This window comes from Monodelphis domestica, chromosome 4 (assembly GCF_027887165.1).
Source record: "Monodelphis domestica isolate mMonDom1 chromosome 4, mMonDom1.pri, whole genome shotgun sequence".
Lineage (NCBI taxonomy): Eukaryota > Metazoa > Chordata > Mammalia > Didelphimorphia > Didelphidae > Monodelphis > Monodelphis domestica.
In genome coordinates, this window is record NC_077230.1 from 122,013,879 (window position 1) to 122,032,701 (window position 18,823).

The 18,823-nt window shown below is 39.3% G+C and overlaps 1 protein-coding gene across 2 annotated transcripts in view; it reads left to right on the forward strand.

Moving 5' to 3' along the window:
• SCTR (secretin receptor) overlaps positions 1 to 18,823 on the forward strand; it is a 92,825-nt gene that overhangs the window by 63,383 nt on the left and 10,619 nt on the right. Inside the window, exons 5-11 of one of the 2 annotated variants that reach the window (XM_056793754.1) lie at positions 1,946 to 2,043; positions 4,504 to 4,633; positions 6,498 to 6,651; positions 9,385 to 9,445; positions 11,806 to 11,875; positions 17,486 to 17,577; positions 17,984 to 18,122. In XM_056793754.1, the coding sequence (XP_056649732.1) occupies positions 1,946 to 2,043; positions 4,504 to 4,633; positions 6,498 to 6,651; positions 9,385 to 9,445; positions 11,806 to 11,875; positions 17,486 to 17,577; positions 17,984 to 18,122 (744 nt within the window). The remainder of the gene's footprint in view (positions 1 to 1,945; positions 2,044 to 4,503; positions 4,634 to 6,497; positions 6,652 to 9,384; positions 9,446 to 11,805; positions 11,876 to 17,485; positions 17,578 to 17,983; positions 18,123 to 18,823) is intronic. The other variant, XM_056793755.1, reaches the window with a different exon arrangement.

Here is an 18,823-nt window from a genome sequence, read left to right on the forward strand (position 1 = left end):
TTCTAAGATGGAAAGCAAGATTTTGTTTGGTTTTGTTTTTTCCTAAAAAGCAAAAAAAAAAAAGCATTACTGTGGCTGAGACAAGAGGCCTTCTCCCAAGTATACCCTCATCCTCAGTTCTTAATAATGGAAACGCCACCTCATCTTCAGCAGCTTAATCTTACAAGAAGATACAACATCGTAGGTGCTTGTTCTGATTAACATCTTATCAGCGACTTAGATAAAGAGATAGAAGGGGTGCTTATCAAATGTAAAGTTAATATACCTTCCTGAATTTTTTTCAGATGGGCTAAAATCAACAATAATTAGTTGTAAGTGTAAATTCATTGCAATGCAGTTAAATTCAATTGTGCAAGCACATTATGGAAGGGAGTGGGAAAGAAAAACTAGAATGCTACCTTTCATCTTATGTCCCTGTATTATTTCCAAGGAAGAAGACTGACAAGGGCAAGGCAACAGGGGTTAAGTGACTTGCTCAAGGTCACCCAGCTAGGAAGAGTCTGAGGACTGATTTTAATTCAAGGTTCTATCTTCCAGTTTGGATCCTTATCTACTGAGCCCCTTAGCTGTCCCCTAGAATGTGTGAAAGTGACCTAGGAATTTTAGTTGATCACAAACTCACTGTGAGCCAACAGGGCAAGATAGTTACAGAAAAAAAATGCATAAAATTATATAACTGGGGCATTAATAGAAGCATATTATCCAGAGCCAAGGGTTAATATTACTGTTTTACTCTGTATTTGTGAGACCATATTTGGGATATTACATTTCATTCTGAGTGCTGTGTTTTAAGAGGCATGTTGAAGAAGTAGAATAGGGACTCAACCTTTTTTTGTGTTATGAATACTTTTGGCAGTCTAGGAAAGTCTTTGGCTGCTCCCCTTCTCTAAATAATACAGCTTTTTTCCTCCAAAATTTGAAGGATATGCTAAATTTAATTTAGAATCTAGTGAATATAAAGTTGATTTGAAGGAAACACTAAATTTAATTTAGAGTTTAGTGAATATAAAGATGATTTGAAGGAAACACTAAATTTAATTTAGAGTTTAGTGAGTATAAAGATGTATTTTTCCCACTAAAGTTCATAGACCCTTCTCCAGATCTATTAACTCCAAGTTAAGAACCCCTTAACTAGGATGTGTTCAGAGGAGGGTAGCCTCTGATAAAAGGTCTTAAAATTATGCCACATAGAGAGCATTTGGAGGATTGATGGATATTTAGCTTAGAGAAGATTTAGTGGGTAATATTTCATGTTTACATAATATTTTAGGATTTATAAGGCATTGTCCTCACAACTTATGAGGTAGGCAGTTTGGGTATTATTATCTTCATTTTCTAAATTAGGAAAAAAGAGAAATTTTCCTATAAATGGGGAAAAAAACACAAAAGTGAAATAACTTGCCCTTAATAACATAGCTACTAATTGGCATGGTCAAGCCTAGAACCCACACCTTCTGATCCCAAATTCAGAGCTCTTTTTACTAGACCATGCTACTGGAGTCTAAAAAATGTTATTTTCTTTTGTCCCAGAAGACAGATGTAGTACTAATGGGGGGGAAGCCAAAAAGAAGCGGATAGTGGTCCCAAATAAGGAATAACTTCCCAATAATTTGATCTGCTTATTATGAAGTGGACTTCATTGTGGAGCAGTGAACTCCTTGTACCTGAAAATATTTAAGCTCAGGACTGGATCTCATCTGTCAGGGATAGAGCAGGAGAGATTGCTGATTCTGTGGAAGACCAAATTCCTTGCTCTTCTGTGATTCTGTGACTTGAAGTCTGAGAGGGAAAAGAGTAGTCAGAGAGGGCTGGGTTTGCACAGGAAGACTTCTTGGAGAAGGTAGGTTTTGAAGGAGAGGAAGGAGCATGGGTGGGTGGGGGGAGCAGGAAGAGGTTGTTTCAAGGAAGAGGAATGAGGCTTACATCTGTTTGTTTCTCCTTTCAGCGTTCCTATCTCTTGAAGCTGAAAGTCATGTACACTGTGGGCTACAGCACCTCCTTGGTGATGCTCTTGGTTGCTCTGGGCATTCTCATCGCCTTCCGGTGAGGAGACACTGCCAGTCTTTCATTGGCTGCTTTCAATGGACACTGACCTTGGGATGATTAAAAAAACCAACCCTTTCTTGGTGACTTTTTCCTTTCATATCATAGATATGTCCCACAATGCATCCTTTTGCTACTGCATAGAACCCTTCCTTATCACAAAGCAAAGCCAAGCCTGTTGGTACAGTGGAAAAGAGTCCTGGGTTTTGAGCCAGAGGACATGGGCAAAAGACCCAACTTTGTCACTTAATAATTTTGTGAGCTTGGCAAATACAGGTACACCTTATAGCTATACCTGAGAATGTTCACATGTATGGAACTTGTCCTTTGATGACAATGCTAAACTAATGATGGGTCTTGGAGCTAGAGAGGAGAGTAAGACAAATCATGATTTAAATTCAATCTTTATTTAATTTTCCCCTTCAAGTTATGAGGAAACTTCATTTTTTGGGAGGGAAATGTAAAATCCAGACATTTAAAAAAATTATTAAGGTAGTGTTATAAGGAAAAATAAAAATACTTTTAAAAACAAAAAAAATAATTTTGTGAGCTTGGGAAATTCACTTGGCCTTCTTTGGCCTCAGTCTCTTCATTTGTTAAATGAGGAAGTTGGACTAGATGATTGCTAAAGTCCCTTACTGTTCTAGATCGATAAAACTATGAAAAGCAACCAAAGTGCTGATTTCATTTGATAAAATATGCAGTATTTGACAGAAGTCATTCCTCCAGCTCTCTATTGAGAGGAGGAAAGTATATCTCATCATTGGTCCTATGAAATCACTATTAATTTTTACCGTAATCTGAGGTCTACTATTTTAATGTTGTTTTCATTTATGTTACTATAATTTCTGTTTACATTATTTATCTTGTTCACACTGTCCCCTCATGTTTCTCTAAATTCCTCATATTCATTGTTTATTTCTTATGGCACAGTAGTACTCCATTACATTCAATTTAATGTTCAGATATTTCTCGATTGTTTGGTACTTACCTTATTTCCAAGATTTTTGCTACTAAAAAAAGTGCTCTTATAAATTATATTTTAGTATGTGTTGGGCCTTTCTGTCTTGGGCAACCTTAGATATATGTGGACAGCTTAGTAACTTTCTTCATGCCATTCTAAATTGTTTTCTGGAATAGAATTATTTGGATTTCTGGAATAGAATAGAATAGAATTATTCTCCACTTCACCAATAAAATATTAGTGTGTTTCTTGTGAAGCTGATTTAAAAGGGAAAGAGAGTAGAGGAGGGAGAAGGGGGAGAAGGAGAGGGAAAGGGAAGAAGGGAATAAAGAGGGAGAGGGGGAGAAAGGGAGAGGGGGAAAGAGTGAGGGGGAGAGAGAGAGAGAGATTCTGCTTGGGCTATGTAATTGTCTATTAATTGTCCATATAGAGCTTTGTGGGACATTTTTAGCAAATGTTTAATTACAGATTGCTTCTTCCTGCCATTCAAACCACTTCTAGTTACCAACTCATTTGAACGTTAAAGGAAACTAAACATAAATCAGGGAAGAAAATCAGCTTATTAAAACAACTTATTTAATGGCCTCTGTCCAAAAGTGAATAGAATTTTTCTGTTGTTTTGTCAAGGTGTACATGCCCTCTTCCCCCTCCTTATTTTATAATAGTAACCAGCAAATGGGAGAATCCTAATGAATCAGCTTTGGGTGTGAGAGCTCCCTAGAAATCAGAAGGTCTGTCCTTTAAAGAAAATTAAGGAAGAGATCCTGCCCCTTGATCAATCTAGAAAATGGTTTCTTTATTCAATTACCTTGTAATCCTCTTTTCTAAAGTCTAGGTACGAACAATGATTTGGGGGGTAGATGGGAGATCCTGGGATTTCTAAAGGGCCTCAGAGTCATATAAAGTCAAATACATCATAATATCAGTCCTTAGGAACACCACCATTTTCCTTGAGGTTCCCTTTCCTTCTTATTTCTTCCTTGTCTCTGACTCAGACCAGAGGGTGTGGGTGTCAGAACATTGGCCTTGGGAAATGGGATACTTGTGTTCTAGTCCCAGCTCCAACACTGACTTGTTCTTTGGTCTTGACAGGTCTTTTGCTCTCCTTGGACCACAGTTGTACCACTTTCAAAGTGGAGAAATAATCTCTGTCCCCTCCCAAGGAGGCAGAAGCAGTATGATAGGAAGATAAGGAAAGTGAAATTATAAGGAAGAGAAATGATACATAAATTAGGAGTTATAGTAATGGTGGAATAAGCCAGGATTTACTAGTTACATCTCACTAGCATCTTTTCATGGGAGCAGCCTGGAGACAGAGGAAAGAACACCACATGGAGAGTCGGGTGACTTTGGTTCTTTCACTAAATAGTTCCTTGACTTTAGACAAGCCACTTCCCCCCTCTTTGGACCTCATTTTCTTCTGTAAAATGAGAAAGTTGGCCTTGATGGTCTTTAAGTTTCCTTCTAGCTCTAAGAGATAATTTCCTTCATCCCAGGAAACTCCACTGTACCCGGAACTACATCCACATGCACCTGTTTGTATCGTTCATCCTGAGAGCCCTGTCCAACTTCATCAAAGATGCAGTGCTGTTTTCCAATGACGTTGCTCACTGTGATGACCACATGGTAAACCTATGGAGTTCTGGTTTGTGTCTGAAAGAAGGGCTGAACCGATCTTACAATACTGGCCTCTGAAAAGGGGTTGTCAGTGGCATGAAACTCAAATAGAAATGGGGCTGCTAAACCATAGAGAAGACTCCTTGCAGGCTACACATTGACTTAGAAAACTACATATCAATATTATTTGTGTTTTATTGTATTTTTATTTAACCTTTTAAATATTTACCAGTGATATTTTAATAAAGTTTGGGCTGGACTCAGGAGGTTAGATGCTGCCCAGGAGCCATATATTTGACATTTCTGACCTACATGGCCAAAATACGGATTAGAAACAAAAATAATTTCACCATCTGCTAATCCTGCTTCCTCAGCTCAACTCTTGTTTTCCTGGACCCTAGATTTTTTGTTGTTGTTAATCTTACTGTATCAAAATGGCTGTTGCCAAATTCCCATATTCTGTTTTCTTATTCAAATCCACTTACTAGTCTGCTTTTTCCCAACTGGACCAGGCATCCATAGTGGATAAGCAGTTCTCTAGGGGTACATGGAATAACTGTTAGTAGTTTGTCTTTCAAATCTACTGACCCAAGTTTAAGTCCATGAGACCCAGTCCTTCTTTCTTTCCATTTCGTTGTGAACTTTCTTAGTCCTTTGCCTGTTCTCCCTTTAAAAATGGGATAATGCATACAAAGTACTTTGCAAGCTTTTAAACAGTACTAAACTGTAAAAAATAATTACAATTATTATTCTCAGACTTACAAAAGATTCTTACTCCCAACGTTGGCATTCCAAAGTATTTTTAATATAATTTCCTAAGAAAGATTAAAGGAAATATTGATTTGCCATTAGGTGTGAGTTTTTTTTTTTAGAAATTGTTTAAAATGTGCCCCTGATCTCACCCCTCCCTCACTCTCTTTCCCTCCAACACTGATCATATGCCCATATAATTTATTGTATAAAGCACCTAATAGATAGATATATTAATTCACACTTACATCTCTTTATTTTTATTACATATTAGTCCTTTTCATGTATGCTTGTCCTGGGACCTCTTGAGAACAAGGACCAGCCTATCTTATCAAATTGGGATGTCTCCTGGAGTTAGGACTGTGTTGTCCGTGTCAGCTAGAAAACTCTCTGAGCAAAAGTCTCTCAGCATGGTAGAGGAAAAAGCACTGAGAGGCAGTTGGGTGGTCAGTTGATTGAGAGTTAGGCTCAGAAATGGGAGGTCCTGGGTTAAAATCTGGCCTCAGATACTGTCACTTAACTCCCATTGCTAGCCCTTACCACTCTTCTGCCTTAGAACCCATACATAGTACTGATTCTAAGATGGAAGGTAGGGGCTTTTAAAAAGAAGAAAGAAAAAGAAAAATGAAAAAGCACTGAGCTAGTCTGTGGTCTAGTCCTTCCCCTGCCTTTACCTGTGAAATCTTGACCAAATCACTTCCCTCTCTAGGAAACCCTGCAATTTGCTGCATACACAAAGTGAGGAAGTTGGAGTCAGTTATTCCTAAGCAAATCAGTATTTCCTTTCCTCTTCTAGTTCTTCCTTTCTATGGTTCTGTGATCCTTTGTCTTCTCCTTCTGTAGCTAGCAGGCTTCCTTCCATATACAGCTCTTGGTATGACAATAGGGTTGTTGGATTTATTGGAGTCCAAATTTTGTTTCCAAGGATGTCCACTCTCCAGAGTTCTTTTCTGTCCAGGTCTTCCCACCAATGAAAATTTGACAGAAGAGTATTTAGCAGTCCAAAAGAGACCCAGGCTCCATCCAGAGCTGTTCTCTAGAACTCTCCCTCATCTCTGTACCAGCCTCTCCTCTATGACATCCCTCACGTGGCAGCAGCTCACTTGTTTTTCTGTCTCCTCAGGTTGGCTGTAAAACTGTCATGGTCTTCTTTCAGTATTGTATCATGTCCAACTACAGCTGGCTGCTGGTAGAAGGCCTCTATCTGCATACCCTTCTGGTCATCTCCTTCTTCTCAGAAAAGAAAGTCCTCCAATGCTTTATCATCTTTGGATGGGGTATGTTTCCCGACAACAATAAAATGTCAGCTAGGTAGTTTAATAAAAACACCACAGGAAAAGGAATCAGGAGATCTGGGTTCTAGTCTCAGTTCTGCTGCTAACTAGTTGTGTGACCATATAAAGTCATTAATGTCTGTGGGCCTCAGTTTCCCCATCTATAAAAGGAGGGGATTGGTCTTGGTGCTCTCTAAGGCTTATTCTAGCTCAGAGATTCTATGACTCTTTCTCCTGACATTCAAAGCTAGTTCCACCTGACCTCCTCAAACATTTAGTTCATTTCCTCTATGTCAAATTTTCATCTAATTTCTAATAAGTTTATAAATTCAGTAAATGTTTATTAATGCCTCCTGTGTACAAAATACTTTGCTAGATGCTGGGAGAACTACAAAGTTTAGCTAGAACATGGTCTCTTCTTTCATGGAGTTACACTCTAGTAAGGAAATATATACATTTGCAAATAACAATGAAAAAATGCATGATAAATGAATAAGAGAGGGGATAAAGTGCTTTGTGAGATTGGAGATTGAGTCAGACATTACTTCTTAGGAGGATAGCTTCATGGAAGAAGTGGCATTTGAATTGAAATTTAAAGGACCAAGGCAGCAAGTGGCTCAGTGGATATCTCTCAACTTGGCTCTCCTGGGTTCAAATCTGGTCTCAGATACTTCCTACCTATGTCAGTCCAGGCAAGTAACATAATCCCAGTTGCCTAGCTCTTACTGCTCTTCTGTCTTAGAGCTGATACTTAATATTGATTCTGAGATAGAAGATAAGGATTTTTTTAAAGGAAAGAAAGAAATAAAAATTAAAGGATCAGGAGGAATTCAGCATGCAAAGAGTGGAGAAAGCATTCCAAGAAATAGGAAATCTTTCAAGCAAAAAAGCAGAACAATGTGAAGCATGCATGAAGATGAGTGGAGTACAGGATATCTAAAGGAAAGAATGACATAATCAGTCAACACGCATTTATGAAGGACCTACTATGTGCCAGGCACCGTGCTAAGCACCGGAGCTACAAAGAAAGGCAGAAGATAGTCTCTACTCTCAGGGAATGCAAATTCTCATTGGGAGAGATAGAATGCAAAAATTTCATGTTCTACTTGCCTCACCTTGTTGTTAGAGGAGCATATAAAATCCTGCACATGAAATACAATTATGTCAAAAATATAAAGCACCATCCAAATTTACAGAATTAATATTATTGTATGTGATAAATTCGATCCAGTTTAATTCAATAAAAGTTTTTTAAGCACCCACTTTGTGCCAGACATCATGAGAATTGCTGGGGACACAAATAGGACAAAAAAGGCAGTCCCAGCCCTCAAGGAGCTTACAATCTAATGAGGAAAGACAAAATGCAATAGGGAGCTAAAAAGGAGTGGGGTGGGGATATTATCTTCGTGGGCCTGGTAAAGAAGTAAGTCAGAGAAATCCCAAGTAGTGCAGCCAATAATCCAGTCACTCTTAATTATTAGTGCTGATGTTCGGTTGTATTTTATGCATGGGAAAGAAGTTGTGCCAAACTGTGCAATCATCTTTTTTTTTCCCCAACCCTTAGCTTTTGTTTTAGAATCAATATTAAGTGTCAATTCCAAGGCAGAAGAGCAGTAAAAGCTAGGAGGTTGGAGTTAAGTGACTTGTCCAGGGTCACAGAGCTGGGAAGTGTCTATGATGACAGATTTGAGCCTAGGTCCTTCCAGCTCCAGGCTGGCTCTCTCTCCACTGAGATGCCTAGTTGTCCCTGCAATTATCTTTCCCCAGACCCAAAGGTTCATATTTAGAATAGCTATCTAGGACTGGTGGTAGGATCAGGGGAGGAGGAGGAGGAGGAGGGAGGTGGAAAATGCAATTTGTGTGTCCATAGACAAGTAACCTGTTAACGTGGAAAGTCAGCCCCTTTGGTTTAAATGTTGCCTTTGAGGTTTATTTCCATGGTCAACTTGGGCAAGTTATAACCTTCATGGACCTCAGTTTCCTCATTTGTAAAATGGAAGGGATAGACTACATGGCCTCAGATCTCTTCTAACTCAGGATCTATGATCCATCCCTATGGGGTTCTCAAACCCAAGAGAGTTAGCTTTGTGTTGTGAGAAGAATGGTGGATTTGGATTCCAAAGATCTGGGTTTCAATCCTGGCTCAGCTATTTATTCCTTGTGTGACCTTGAGAAAAATCACTTAACAAGCCTGGCTTCAGGTTTACTGAGCTATAAAGTGAGGTCACTGAACTAAGTGGAATCTTCTTTATAGCTTCATGTCCTATGAGAACATGTTCCATTTGTCTTTATAGTGCCAAGCTCTGACTCAAAAGCCCTAGCTCCTTAAACTGTTGAATGCCCCCTTCCATCCACCCTCGTGGAGAAATCTTCGCTGTCCCAGGAGTTCCAAGCTTCTCTCTTCATCGAGCACCTATCAGCCAATCAATAAACATGTTATAAACATGGTATTCAGTGCTTACCATGCGACAGGCACCAGGGAACCTCCTAGAACATTCTGAAAGATCTCTTGGCCTTGGGCGGGCTATAATGGCAGGGCAGACCCCCCAAACGCTCCCCAGACAAGCTTTTAGGACACCTCAATTATCTGTGAAATCTACGTTTTGAGTTCACCAGAGGATGCAAAGGGGTTTGCTATGGAGACCAAAAAAAAAAAAAGCATAGATACATATGGTGGAACTGAATGATCTGTTTACTGCAGGTACCTTGAAAACTTAGTCTTGTTTTAATTCCCAGGTTCCCCAGCAGTTTTTGCTACAACATGGGCCATCACTCGACACTTTCTGGAAAACAATGGGTAAGCGATCAACCATATTTGATAAAGGAGGTAAAGGTTCCAAGTGTACTAAAACCCAGAGCTTTGGCATTCAGAAAAGAGGCTTTGTGGGTGCTTCAAAGGACAGCCATAGTAAGGAGGAGGATGCTGGGAGACAGAAAAACTATAGTGTGCTCTTGGAAACATGAGCCATGGGTCTCCAAATATTTGTTTGGAGGTGGTAACAAATAGAGCCCTATGAATGGGTTGAACCACTTTCCTTCAATTTGGGGGCTCTCTTCTCAACTATCTCCCTTCTGCTTGATCTTTAAAATAAGTTATACTTGTATAACCTATATCAGGAGCAGCTTGGTGGCTCAACAGATAGAGAGCCAGGCCTACAGTACGGAGGACTTGGGTTCAAATCATGTCCTCAAATGCTTTCTAGTTGTGTGACCCTGGGCAAGTCACTTAACCCCAAATTACCTAGGCTTTACTACTCTTCTGCTTTGGAAATGATACTTAGTATTGATTCTAAGACAGAAGATAAGGGTTTGAGCGTGTGTGTGTGTGTGTGTGTGTGTGTGTGTGTGTGTGTGTGCATATATATATATTTTTTTTTATATATATATATAATTGTTTCCCAGAAGTGAAGGAAGGAGAGGAAGAGAGAGTTTGGAACTCAAATTTTTAGAAAATCAATGTTAAAATTTCTTTTTACATGTAATTGTGAAAAATAGTTTTTTAAAACTCTAGTGATAAAGAAAAAAGAGGTTGTGATACTGGAGGGAAACCAGGGTTACAGAACTTCAAATAGTCATTTAATTATTTTATTTTCTTAATTCCGTTTTATTTTGCAATGAACAAACTTTCATTTTTCTCTCCCTTGAACCCTCTGCAAGAAGGTAATAGAAAAATCCTTAGCAAACAGTATTTCGCTAGCCTATGCACTCAGCGGTTTTAAGAAATTAAAGGCTAGTTTTCTCCATCTTCTATTCAGTCCTCTCTGCACCCCTCCTTCCCCAGCTAGGCTTTTAAGATTCTTGTGATGCCCTGAAGGAGACCAGAGTTGGCACGGTTGTTTGGTGGTGGCAGTGACTGAATGACAAACCCTGGACTCTTTGGGGGATGTGGGAGGAGTAGCAGAGGGAGGGAGGGGGATGGGGAGAGAAGGGGAATTGGGAGTGGAGGGGGTCATATGGTTAGAGAGTTTGAGAATGCCTGCTATTGAGAAACCGTTATTCTGTCCCCATCAATGAAATGCAGTCAGCTGTGAATGGTTTCTCTGGGCCCCATCAAGGGCTGTGACTGAGCTGGGTCCTTGGGGCCAGATGGAATCATCCCTTATTCAGGGAGCAGGGAAAAGTTACAGCCAAGCAGTTCCTGCACTAGCTGAGGTCAGAGAGGCCCCTGACATATCTTATTGGACGCTCCTATCAACCCTGTGAGGTAGGCATCATGATTATGCCCATTGAGGGGCAGCTGGGTAGCACAGGGGAGAGATGCCAGGCCTGGGGTTTGGAGGACCCTGAGTTCAATCTGGCATCAGATGCTTCCTAGCTGTGTGACCCTGGGCAAGTCACTCAACTCCCATTGCCTAGCCCTTACTACTCTTCTGCTTACAATGAATACTAAGACTAAGGAATGATTTGAAAGAAGCAATATGAATTAAAGGAAATACTGATGAACTTGCAGTGAGGTAGCACAGTGGCTAGAATACTGGGATTGGAGTCAGTAAGATCTGAGTTCAAATTTAGCCTTAGCCACTTACTGGCTGGTTGACACTGGATAAGCCACTTAACCTCTGTCTTCCTCAGTTTTTTATTTTATTCCTCAGTTTATTATATGCCCAACTGTAAAGTGGGCATATAATAGTACTACCTCAGGGTTGTGATGAAGATCAAATGAGATATTTATAAAACTCTTAGTAGAGTGATATAATAGATGCTTAATAAATGTTTTCTTCCTTCCCTTCCTTCCTTTCTTTCTTTCTTCTTTCCTTTCTCTCATTCTCTCTTTCTTCTTTTTCTCTTTTCTTTCTTGCCTCTTACTTTCTTCTTTCCTTCCTTCCTCCCTCCCGCTCTCTTTCTTTCCATCCATCTTTCTTTCCTTCCTTTCTTCCTTCTTTCCTTCCTTTTTTCTTTTTCTTTCTTTCCATCCATATTTCCTCCCTTCCTGGCTCTAGCCACTATCTAGCCATGTGACCTTGGACTAATCATTAAGTTCCTTGGCTCTCAGCCGCCTTAGCTGTACAATGAGGAGAATGGATGAGATGCCCTCTACTCCAAATCCAGATGCCTTTCAAATGATCCTGTGAAACTTCTTCTTTCCCCAAATGATTTGCCCCCACAAAGAACACAATAACAATACCTATGCCAACCTCAACTGTGTGCTTCCTTTAGGTGCTGGGACATTAATGTCAACCCAGGCATCTGGTGGATCATTCGGGGACCTACCCTTATTTCCGTCCTGGTGAGTTGTCTTCATCTCTGCAGCCTAGGCTTTGTGATGAGGGGGCCCAGGCAAGATACTGGGATAAATCCACCAGGTTTCCTAGGTGACAGAAATGTGGTCCAGTGTTCAGAGGACTGCTATGCGGAAGAGGGATTATTCTTCCTGGGGGTAGCTTGAGTGTAGCCAAGACGCATATTTAGTGTTGGAAAGTAGGGGTCAGAGGGCCCAAGGGAACAGAAGGAGGGTTCGAATTGGGGCCAAGTAGAGGTATAATAGGACTAGCCATCATAGCAGTGTTATCTTCAAGGCTTGGTACCCCGTCTTAAAGGGTCAATGATGAGCTGGAGCCTATCCAGAGGAAGGACACTAGGGATGATGAGGGATCTGAAAACCATGTCATAGGAGGATCATTTGCAGGAACCAGGGGATGGTTAGCCTGGAACAGAGAAGACCTGGAGACATGATAGCCATCATTAGGTATATGAAGGAACAGGGAATAACTTTTGTAGTTCCTGAAAACAAAATGATCAATTAATCAACAAACATTTATTAAGCAGCTACTATGTGTTAGTCACTAGAGTACATAGGCACAAAGGGGTCTCAGTCCTTGCCCTGAAGGAACTTACATTCTCTGGCGACATGTACATTTAAACATTTATATAAATTAGGGCTATGCAAAATAAAACAAGGGAATTGAATAGCTGGGAGGGAAGTCCTAGTGTAGGAGATGGTATCTGAACTGAATTTTGCAGGAAACTAGAGAACTGAGAGTTGGAGGGGAGGAAAGAGAGCATTTCTGTCGAAGGAGCCCACCTGGGCAAAGACACAAGGAGGGAACTTGATTCAGGGGGAAATCGTTTCCTCTGAAAAGGGAGGAGTAAAGCTCACAGAGGGGGCCAAGCCCTCCATCATCAAAAGGAACCAGGGGAAAACGCTTGGCTAAGCAAACTCCTGGGAGAACTAAAATTAAAGAGGTCAGTTAATGTCTTTGGGAAGCCAAGACTGGTTTCATCTGGTTTTCTGATGGAAGATCTGGGTTATCTATGAAAAGATATCTTGTAATTTTGTAACTTCTCTTGGTCATTTCCTCTACAATTACCAACAAGAAATCCTCTAAGAAAACCCACCAGAGGGATTGTGGGTTTATTCCAAAGATGGATCAATATTTGTTAAGCTCTTTGCAAACCTTAAAATGCTATTACTATATATATGATAAATGTATATGTATATATATAATGCTAGCTATTAGTTTCCTTACAATGAGAATGATTTGTATGACCATAAGCAAATAACCTAATCTTTCAAGGTCTCAGTTTTCCCATCTGTAAAATGGTGATACCAGTAGCATTCATCTTATAGCATTGCTGTGAGAAGACCACCTCAGATAAAATATTTAGTGGGCTTCATGGGGCAAGAGAAAGACTGCTGGACTTAGAGTCAGAGGCCTACCCTGCTGTATTATGCTCCTTTTCTTCAAGTCTCCTTAGCTCCTAAAGGATGGTGATGTAGAAAGAGCACTGGACCTAATGACTTCATTTTGAGTGCTAATCCTAATCAGCTCTAATGCAAGCTGTGAGACAGCCTGTTAGTTGTATAAACCTATATGAACCTCAGTTTTCCCATCTGTAAAATGGGGGTATTTTAATATTTATATTTTAGCTACTTTTGATTTATGACATAGTTCAATATTTATATTGTATTTATATTATTATATAATTAATATGGTATATAATATTTATAATATAATAATAATAATAGTTCCAGTTCATGTACCACTTTAAATCTCATTTTTTTAACCCTTACCTTCTGTCTTAGAATCAAGACTATGCATTGCTTCCAAGGTAGAAGAGTATTAAGGGCTAATCAAAGCAGGTTAAGTGACTTGCCCAGGGTTACACATCTAGGAAGTGTCTGAGGCCAGATTTAAACCCAGGATCTCCTGTCTCTGGGTCTGGCTCTCAATCCACTGAGCCTCCAAGCTGCCCCTTAACATAAATTTTCTGAAAGGGTCTTCTCACAACAATGCTATAAGGTAAGTGCTATTAAGGTTCTCCATTTTACATATGAGGAAACTGAGGCCCTGGACATTCAGGTGACTTGCTTATGGTCACACTAGTACTAACTGCCTGAGAGAGAAATTGAACTTATATCTTCCTGACTCTAGAGTCTGTGCTCTATTTCTACAATCACACCAATTCCCTTGTACCTACCTCTTAAGGTTCTGATAATGGAGTGCCTTGTTGGCCTTACTGGACTATATTATCTTAATATACTTAGAGGCAGACAAGTGTAACAGTGGATAGAGTGCCAGGTCTGGAGTCAGGAAGACCTGAATTCAAATACAACTTCAAACACTTACTAGTTGTATGATCCTAGATAAATCACTTAACCTCTGTTTGCCTTAATCCACTGGAAAAGGAAATCTCAAACCACTCCAGCGTCTTTGCCAACAAAACTCCATGGACAACGCTGGCTTGCTGTAATCCACAGACCATACCCCTAGAAACAGCCCTTAAATCTATTTCCCCAGACAGGAAGACTCCCTGGCATATCTCTGCTCTGTAGACTCAAATACAGGATATTATAAAGTACATGAAAAATAATTGTGCTCCATCTATAGACTTTCCATCCTTTAGCTTTCTGATCCTCACAACATCCCCCTGAAGTGGGAGGGGATTCTTTGCCCTCACTTTACAGGTAGGAAAGCTAGATAGCTAATAGGTCCAGGTCATACATTACTCCAAGACTCAGCTCCTATAGTATCACAGCTCAGGGCTCTTTCTCAGGGAACTAGTCACCAAACACCAAAGTCACATCCTGAGAATTCTTAGGAAGACTCTTACCTGTCAAGGTACTGTTATTTTCCTTTAAAGCTGGGGTTTTTAAGGCTATAAACCTAGACCTTAAAACAATTTTTAAGAATAAATTCAAGGGAATATACATAGCTGCACTCTTTGTGGTAGCAAAAAATTGGAAAATGAGGGGATGGATGCCCTCCATTTGGGGAATGGCTGAACAAATTGTGGTATATGTCAGTAATGGAATACTATTGTGCTCAAAGGAATAATGAACTGGAGGAATTCCATGTGAACTGGAATGACCTCCAGGAACTGATGCAGAGTGAAAGGAGCAGAACCAGGAGAACATTATACACAGAGACTGATACACTGTGGTACAATCAAATGTAATGGACTTCTCCATTAGTGGCAATGCAGTGATCCTGAACAACTCAGAGGGATCTACAAGGAAGAGCACTATCCACATTCAGAGGAAGAACTGTGGGAGCAGAGACACCGAAGAAAAACAACTGCTTGATTACATGGGTCGAGGGGGATATGACTGGGGATGTAGACTAAATGATCACCCTAGTGCAAATATCAACAAAATGGAAATAGGTTTTGATCAAAGACACATGTAAAACCCATTGGAATTGCATGTCAGATGGGGGGGAAGGGGAGGGAAAGAACATGAGTCTTGTAACTAAGGGAAAATATTCTAAATCATCTAATTAAAAAATTTTTTTAAATAAAAAAAAACAACCTACAAAAAATAACAAAAAAACCAAAACAAAATAAAAATATCAACAAGTATCAGCTGTAATGGTGATAAGCTAGAAGGCTTCCCAATAAGATGAAACAAGGATGCCCATTATCACCAATATTATTTAACATAGTATTAGAAATGCTAGTAATGTCAATGAGAGAAGAAAAAGAAATTGAAGGAATCAGGATGGATAAAGAGGTAATAAAACTATCTCTGTTTGTTGATAGTATATATGATGGTATATATGGAAAATCCTAGAGAATCATCTAAAAAATTGAAACTATCAATAATTTTAGCAAAGTAGCATGACATAAAATAAACCCATGTAAATCATAAGCATTTTTATACATTACAGAAGAGAGAGAAAAAGATACTCCATTTAAAATAACCACAGATAGAATAAAATACCTGGGAGTATACCTGCCAAAACAAACCTAGGAACCACATGAATAGGATTATAAAATATTTCTTTATACAAATAAAATCAGATCTAAATATCTGGAGAAATATTCATTGTCCATGGGTGGGCAGAGCCAATATAATTAAAACGGCAATCCTTCCTAAACTAATCTACTTATTCAGTGCCACCCCAATTAAATTACCAAAAATTATTTTGAGTTAAAAAAAATGATAACAAAATTCATTTGGAATGACAAATAAAAAACAAAAGAACCTTCAGAGATTTTCTATTTTTAAAAAAAGCACGTGTAAAGTGGTTAGTGCAGTGCCTGGCACATAGTAAGTTCTTATTTCTTTCCTTCCTATATAAATGTTAATAATTATTAATATTCAGGGTATCCCAAACATTTTAGTACAATTCAAATGTTTACTAAATTGCTATTTTAAAATAGCTTAAGCTTTGATAGCCTAAAACTGTACTAAGACTTTGTGGATACTTTGTACAGTAATAATTACGAACATTTTTTGTCACTTGCTGATGATGTGTGGTAAGATATGAAATCATTTGAACTATAGTGAAATAGGTAGGCAGAACCCTGAGATGGATGTGCCCAGGCCCCTGAGCAGTTCCCCAGGCTCATTTTCTTTCACACTTCAGTGAAGGACACTTATAAACTCTCTACATGTCACTATTACTACCCTTTCTCCTTCCTGAATTTCCCTTACTCAATTGTCTCAAAAAAAAGAGGGGATGGCTTCCAACATTTATATTGTAGATTTAGCTTTGGTGGTAGAGTTTAGAGTTATCCTTTGTATTTATTTAGTCCAACCCACTCATTTTATAGGTGAGGAAATTATGATCCAGCAAGATCAAGTATGTTGTCCAAGGCTACATAAATAGCAACAAAGTCAAGATTTGAATTCAGGTGTCCTTGACTTCCAATCCAGCATTTTTATTATTCCATTCATCTTTACTCTGCCCTACTAGCTTTAGAATAAACACACAATCTTCTTTTAAGTTTTCTAAGAGGTTCCGTTTTGGAAATTATAGAGGAAAAGATGATGACAAGTTTTACAAATAAGAAAGACCTAGACTGGGTGATATAGTGGGAGAGAGTGCTAGACTTAGAGATAAGAAGACCTGAATTGAAATCCTTCCTCAGACACTGAATAGCTATATGACCTCCTGTAAAGCACTTAAACACTGTGCCTCAGTTTCCACATCTGTAAAATGAAGGAGTTGATCTTGATGCCCCCTATGTGTTCTTTGATTTTCCTCTCATCAGCGAGGTAGCACAGAAGATAAAGTGTTAGGTCTGAAATCAGGCAGATTCATCTCCTTGAGTTCAAATCCAGCCCAAGACATTTCTTAGCTGTGTGACTCTGGGTAAGTGACTTAACCTTGCTTGCCTCAAATTCCTCATCCGTAAAATGAGCTGGAAAAGGAAATGGTAAACCATTCTGGGATCTTTACCGAGAATCCCAAAAGGGTATCATGAAGAGTCAGACACAGTTGAAAAAAACAACTGAATGACAAATGGTCATTTGGATGCTACAGGGTTTAAACTCAGGTTTTTCTGAAACCAAATTATAACACACTGTCCTGGTAGGGGCAGGAAGGTTAGACTAGCCAACATCTGAATGTCCTCATTAACCTTTGCCACTTATCTTCCTTTGATTTTACAGGTTAACTTCATCCTTTTTGTTAATATTCTAAGGATCCTAATGAAAAAGCTCAGAACCTCAAAAATGAGAGGAAATGACATGAACCATTACAAGTAAGAAGAGCCCTTATTGTCAAAAACTTTACACTAAGTGATCCAATCCCAGCTCTGTGCTAGGTGCTGGGGTGAGGTAGGGATAAGAGAAAAATAACGGTTACCATCCCAGCTCTCAAAAAAGCTTATAATCTTTATAAGAAACGTTGATAGCCTTAGAGACTATTTAATCATCACCACTACCACCTGTTTCTCTCTGTCTCTGTCTCTATGTCTCTGTCTCTCTCTGTCTCTGTCTCTCTCTCTCTGTCTCTCTCTCTCTCTCTCTCTCTCTCTCATACACACACACACACACACACACTCAAGGAAGGTCTCTTGGAGGAGGTGGGATTTGATTTGGGCTTAAAGGGGTCAGACTGGAGCTAGCATCTCCCCATGTCCTTCAATCTTCAATATTTATCCACAGACGACTGGCCAAGTCCACTCTTCTGCTGATCCCTCTCTTTGGTGTGCACTATATCGTCTTTGCTTTTACCCCTGAAGATGCTGGCAGTCCTACTGTGGAGATACAGATGTTTTTTGAGTTGGCTCTTGGCTCATTTCAGGTAATTTTTAGAGAATGTGAATCTTACACTGTAAGAGAGAAAGAGACCTATTTTCCCTTCAAACAAGAGTTCTTTGGGAGGGGTGCAATGGACCCCTTTAACAGTCTCATGGACATTTTCTTAAACACATAAAGCAAAATCCAAAGAATCACAAAGAAAACCAATTGTATTGAAAAATAGTTATCAAAATATACCTTTTTTTCCCAAAACCAAGGAGGTTTTGAGGTCACAGCATGGTGACAGGCAAGAGTCTTCACAAGAATTCTCTGGATGTGGCTTTGATGTTTGATGGCTAGCTCAATGAGAAAGAGCCCTGAGCTGAGATGCTATTAAGAGCTGGGACTGAATCTTGGGTGTAATGTATGACCTTGGACCCTTATCTATCTAGCTTTCCCATCTGTAAAGTGAGGACAAAGAATTCCCACCTACATCAGGGGAATATTAAGGATCAGAAAGATAATGTATGTAAATTCTTTCTATAGATGGAGCACAGTTATTTTTCATGTACTTTATAACAGCTGTAACTGAGTCTACAAATCAGGGATGTATCAGGTACTCTTCATGTCCAGGGTAACAGAACCAGTGACGTGGAATGATAGGAGTTGATGCTAACATACTTGGAAGATAACCTAGAATTCTAGTGAATATTATTCATGTCAGAATTGTAATGTTGAAATTTGGTTTTTAACATTCCTAGTTCT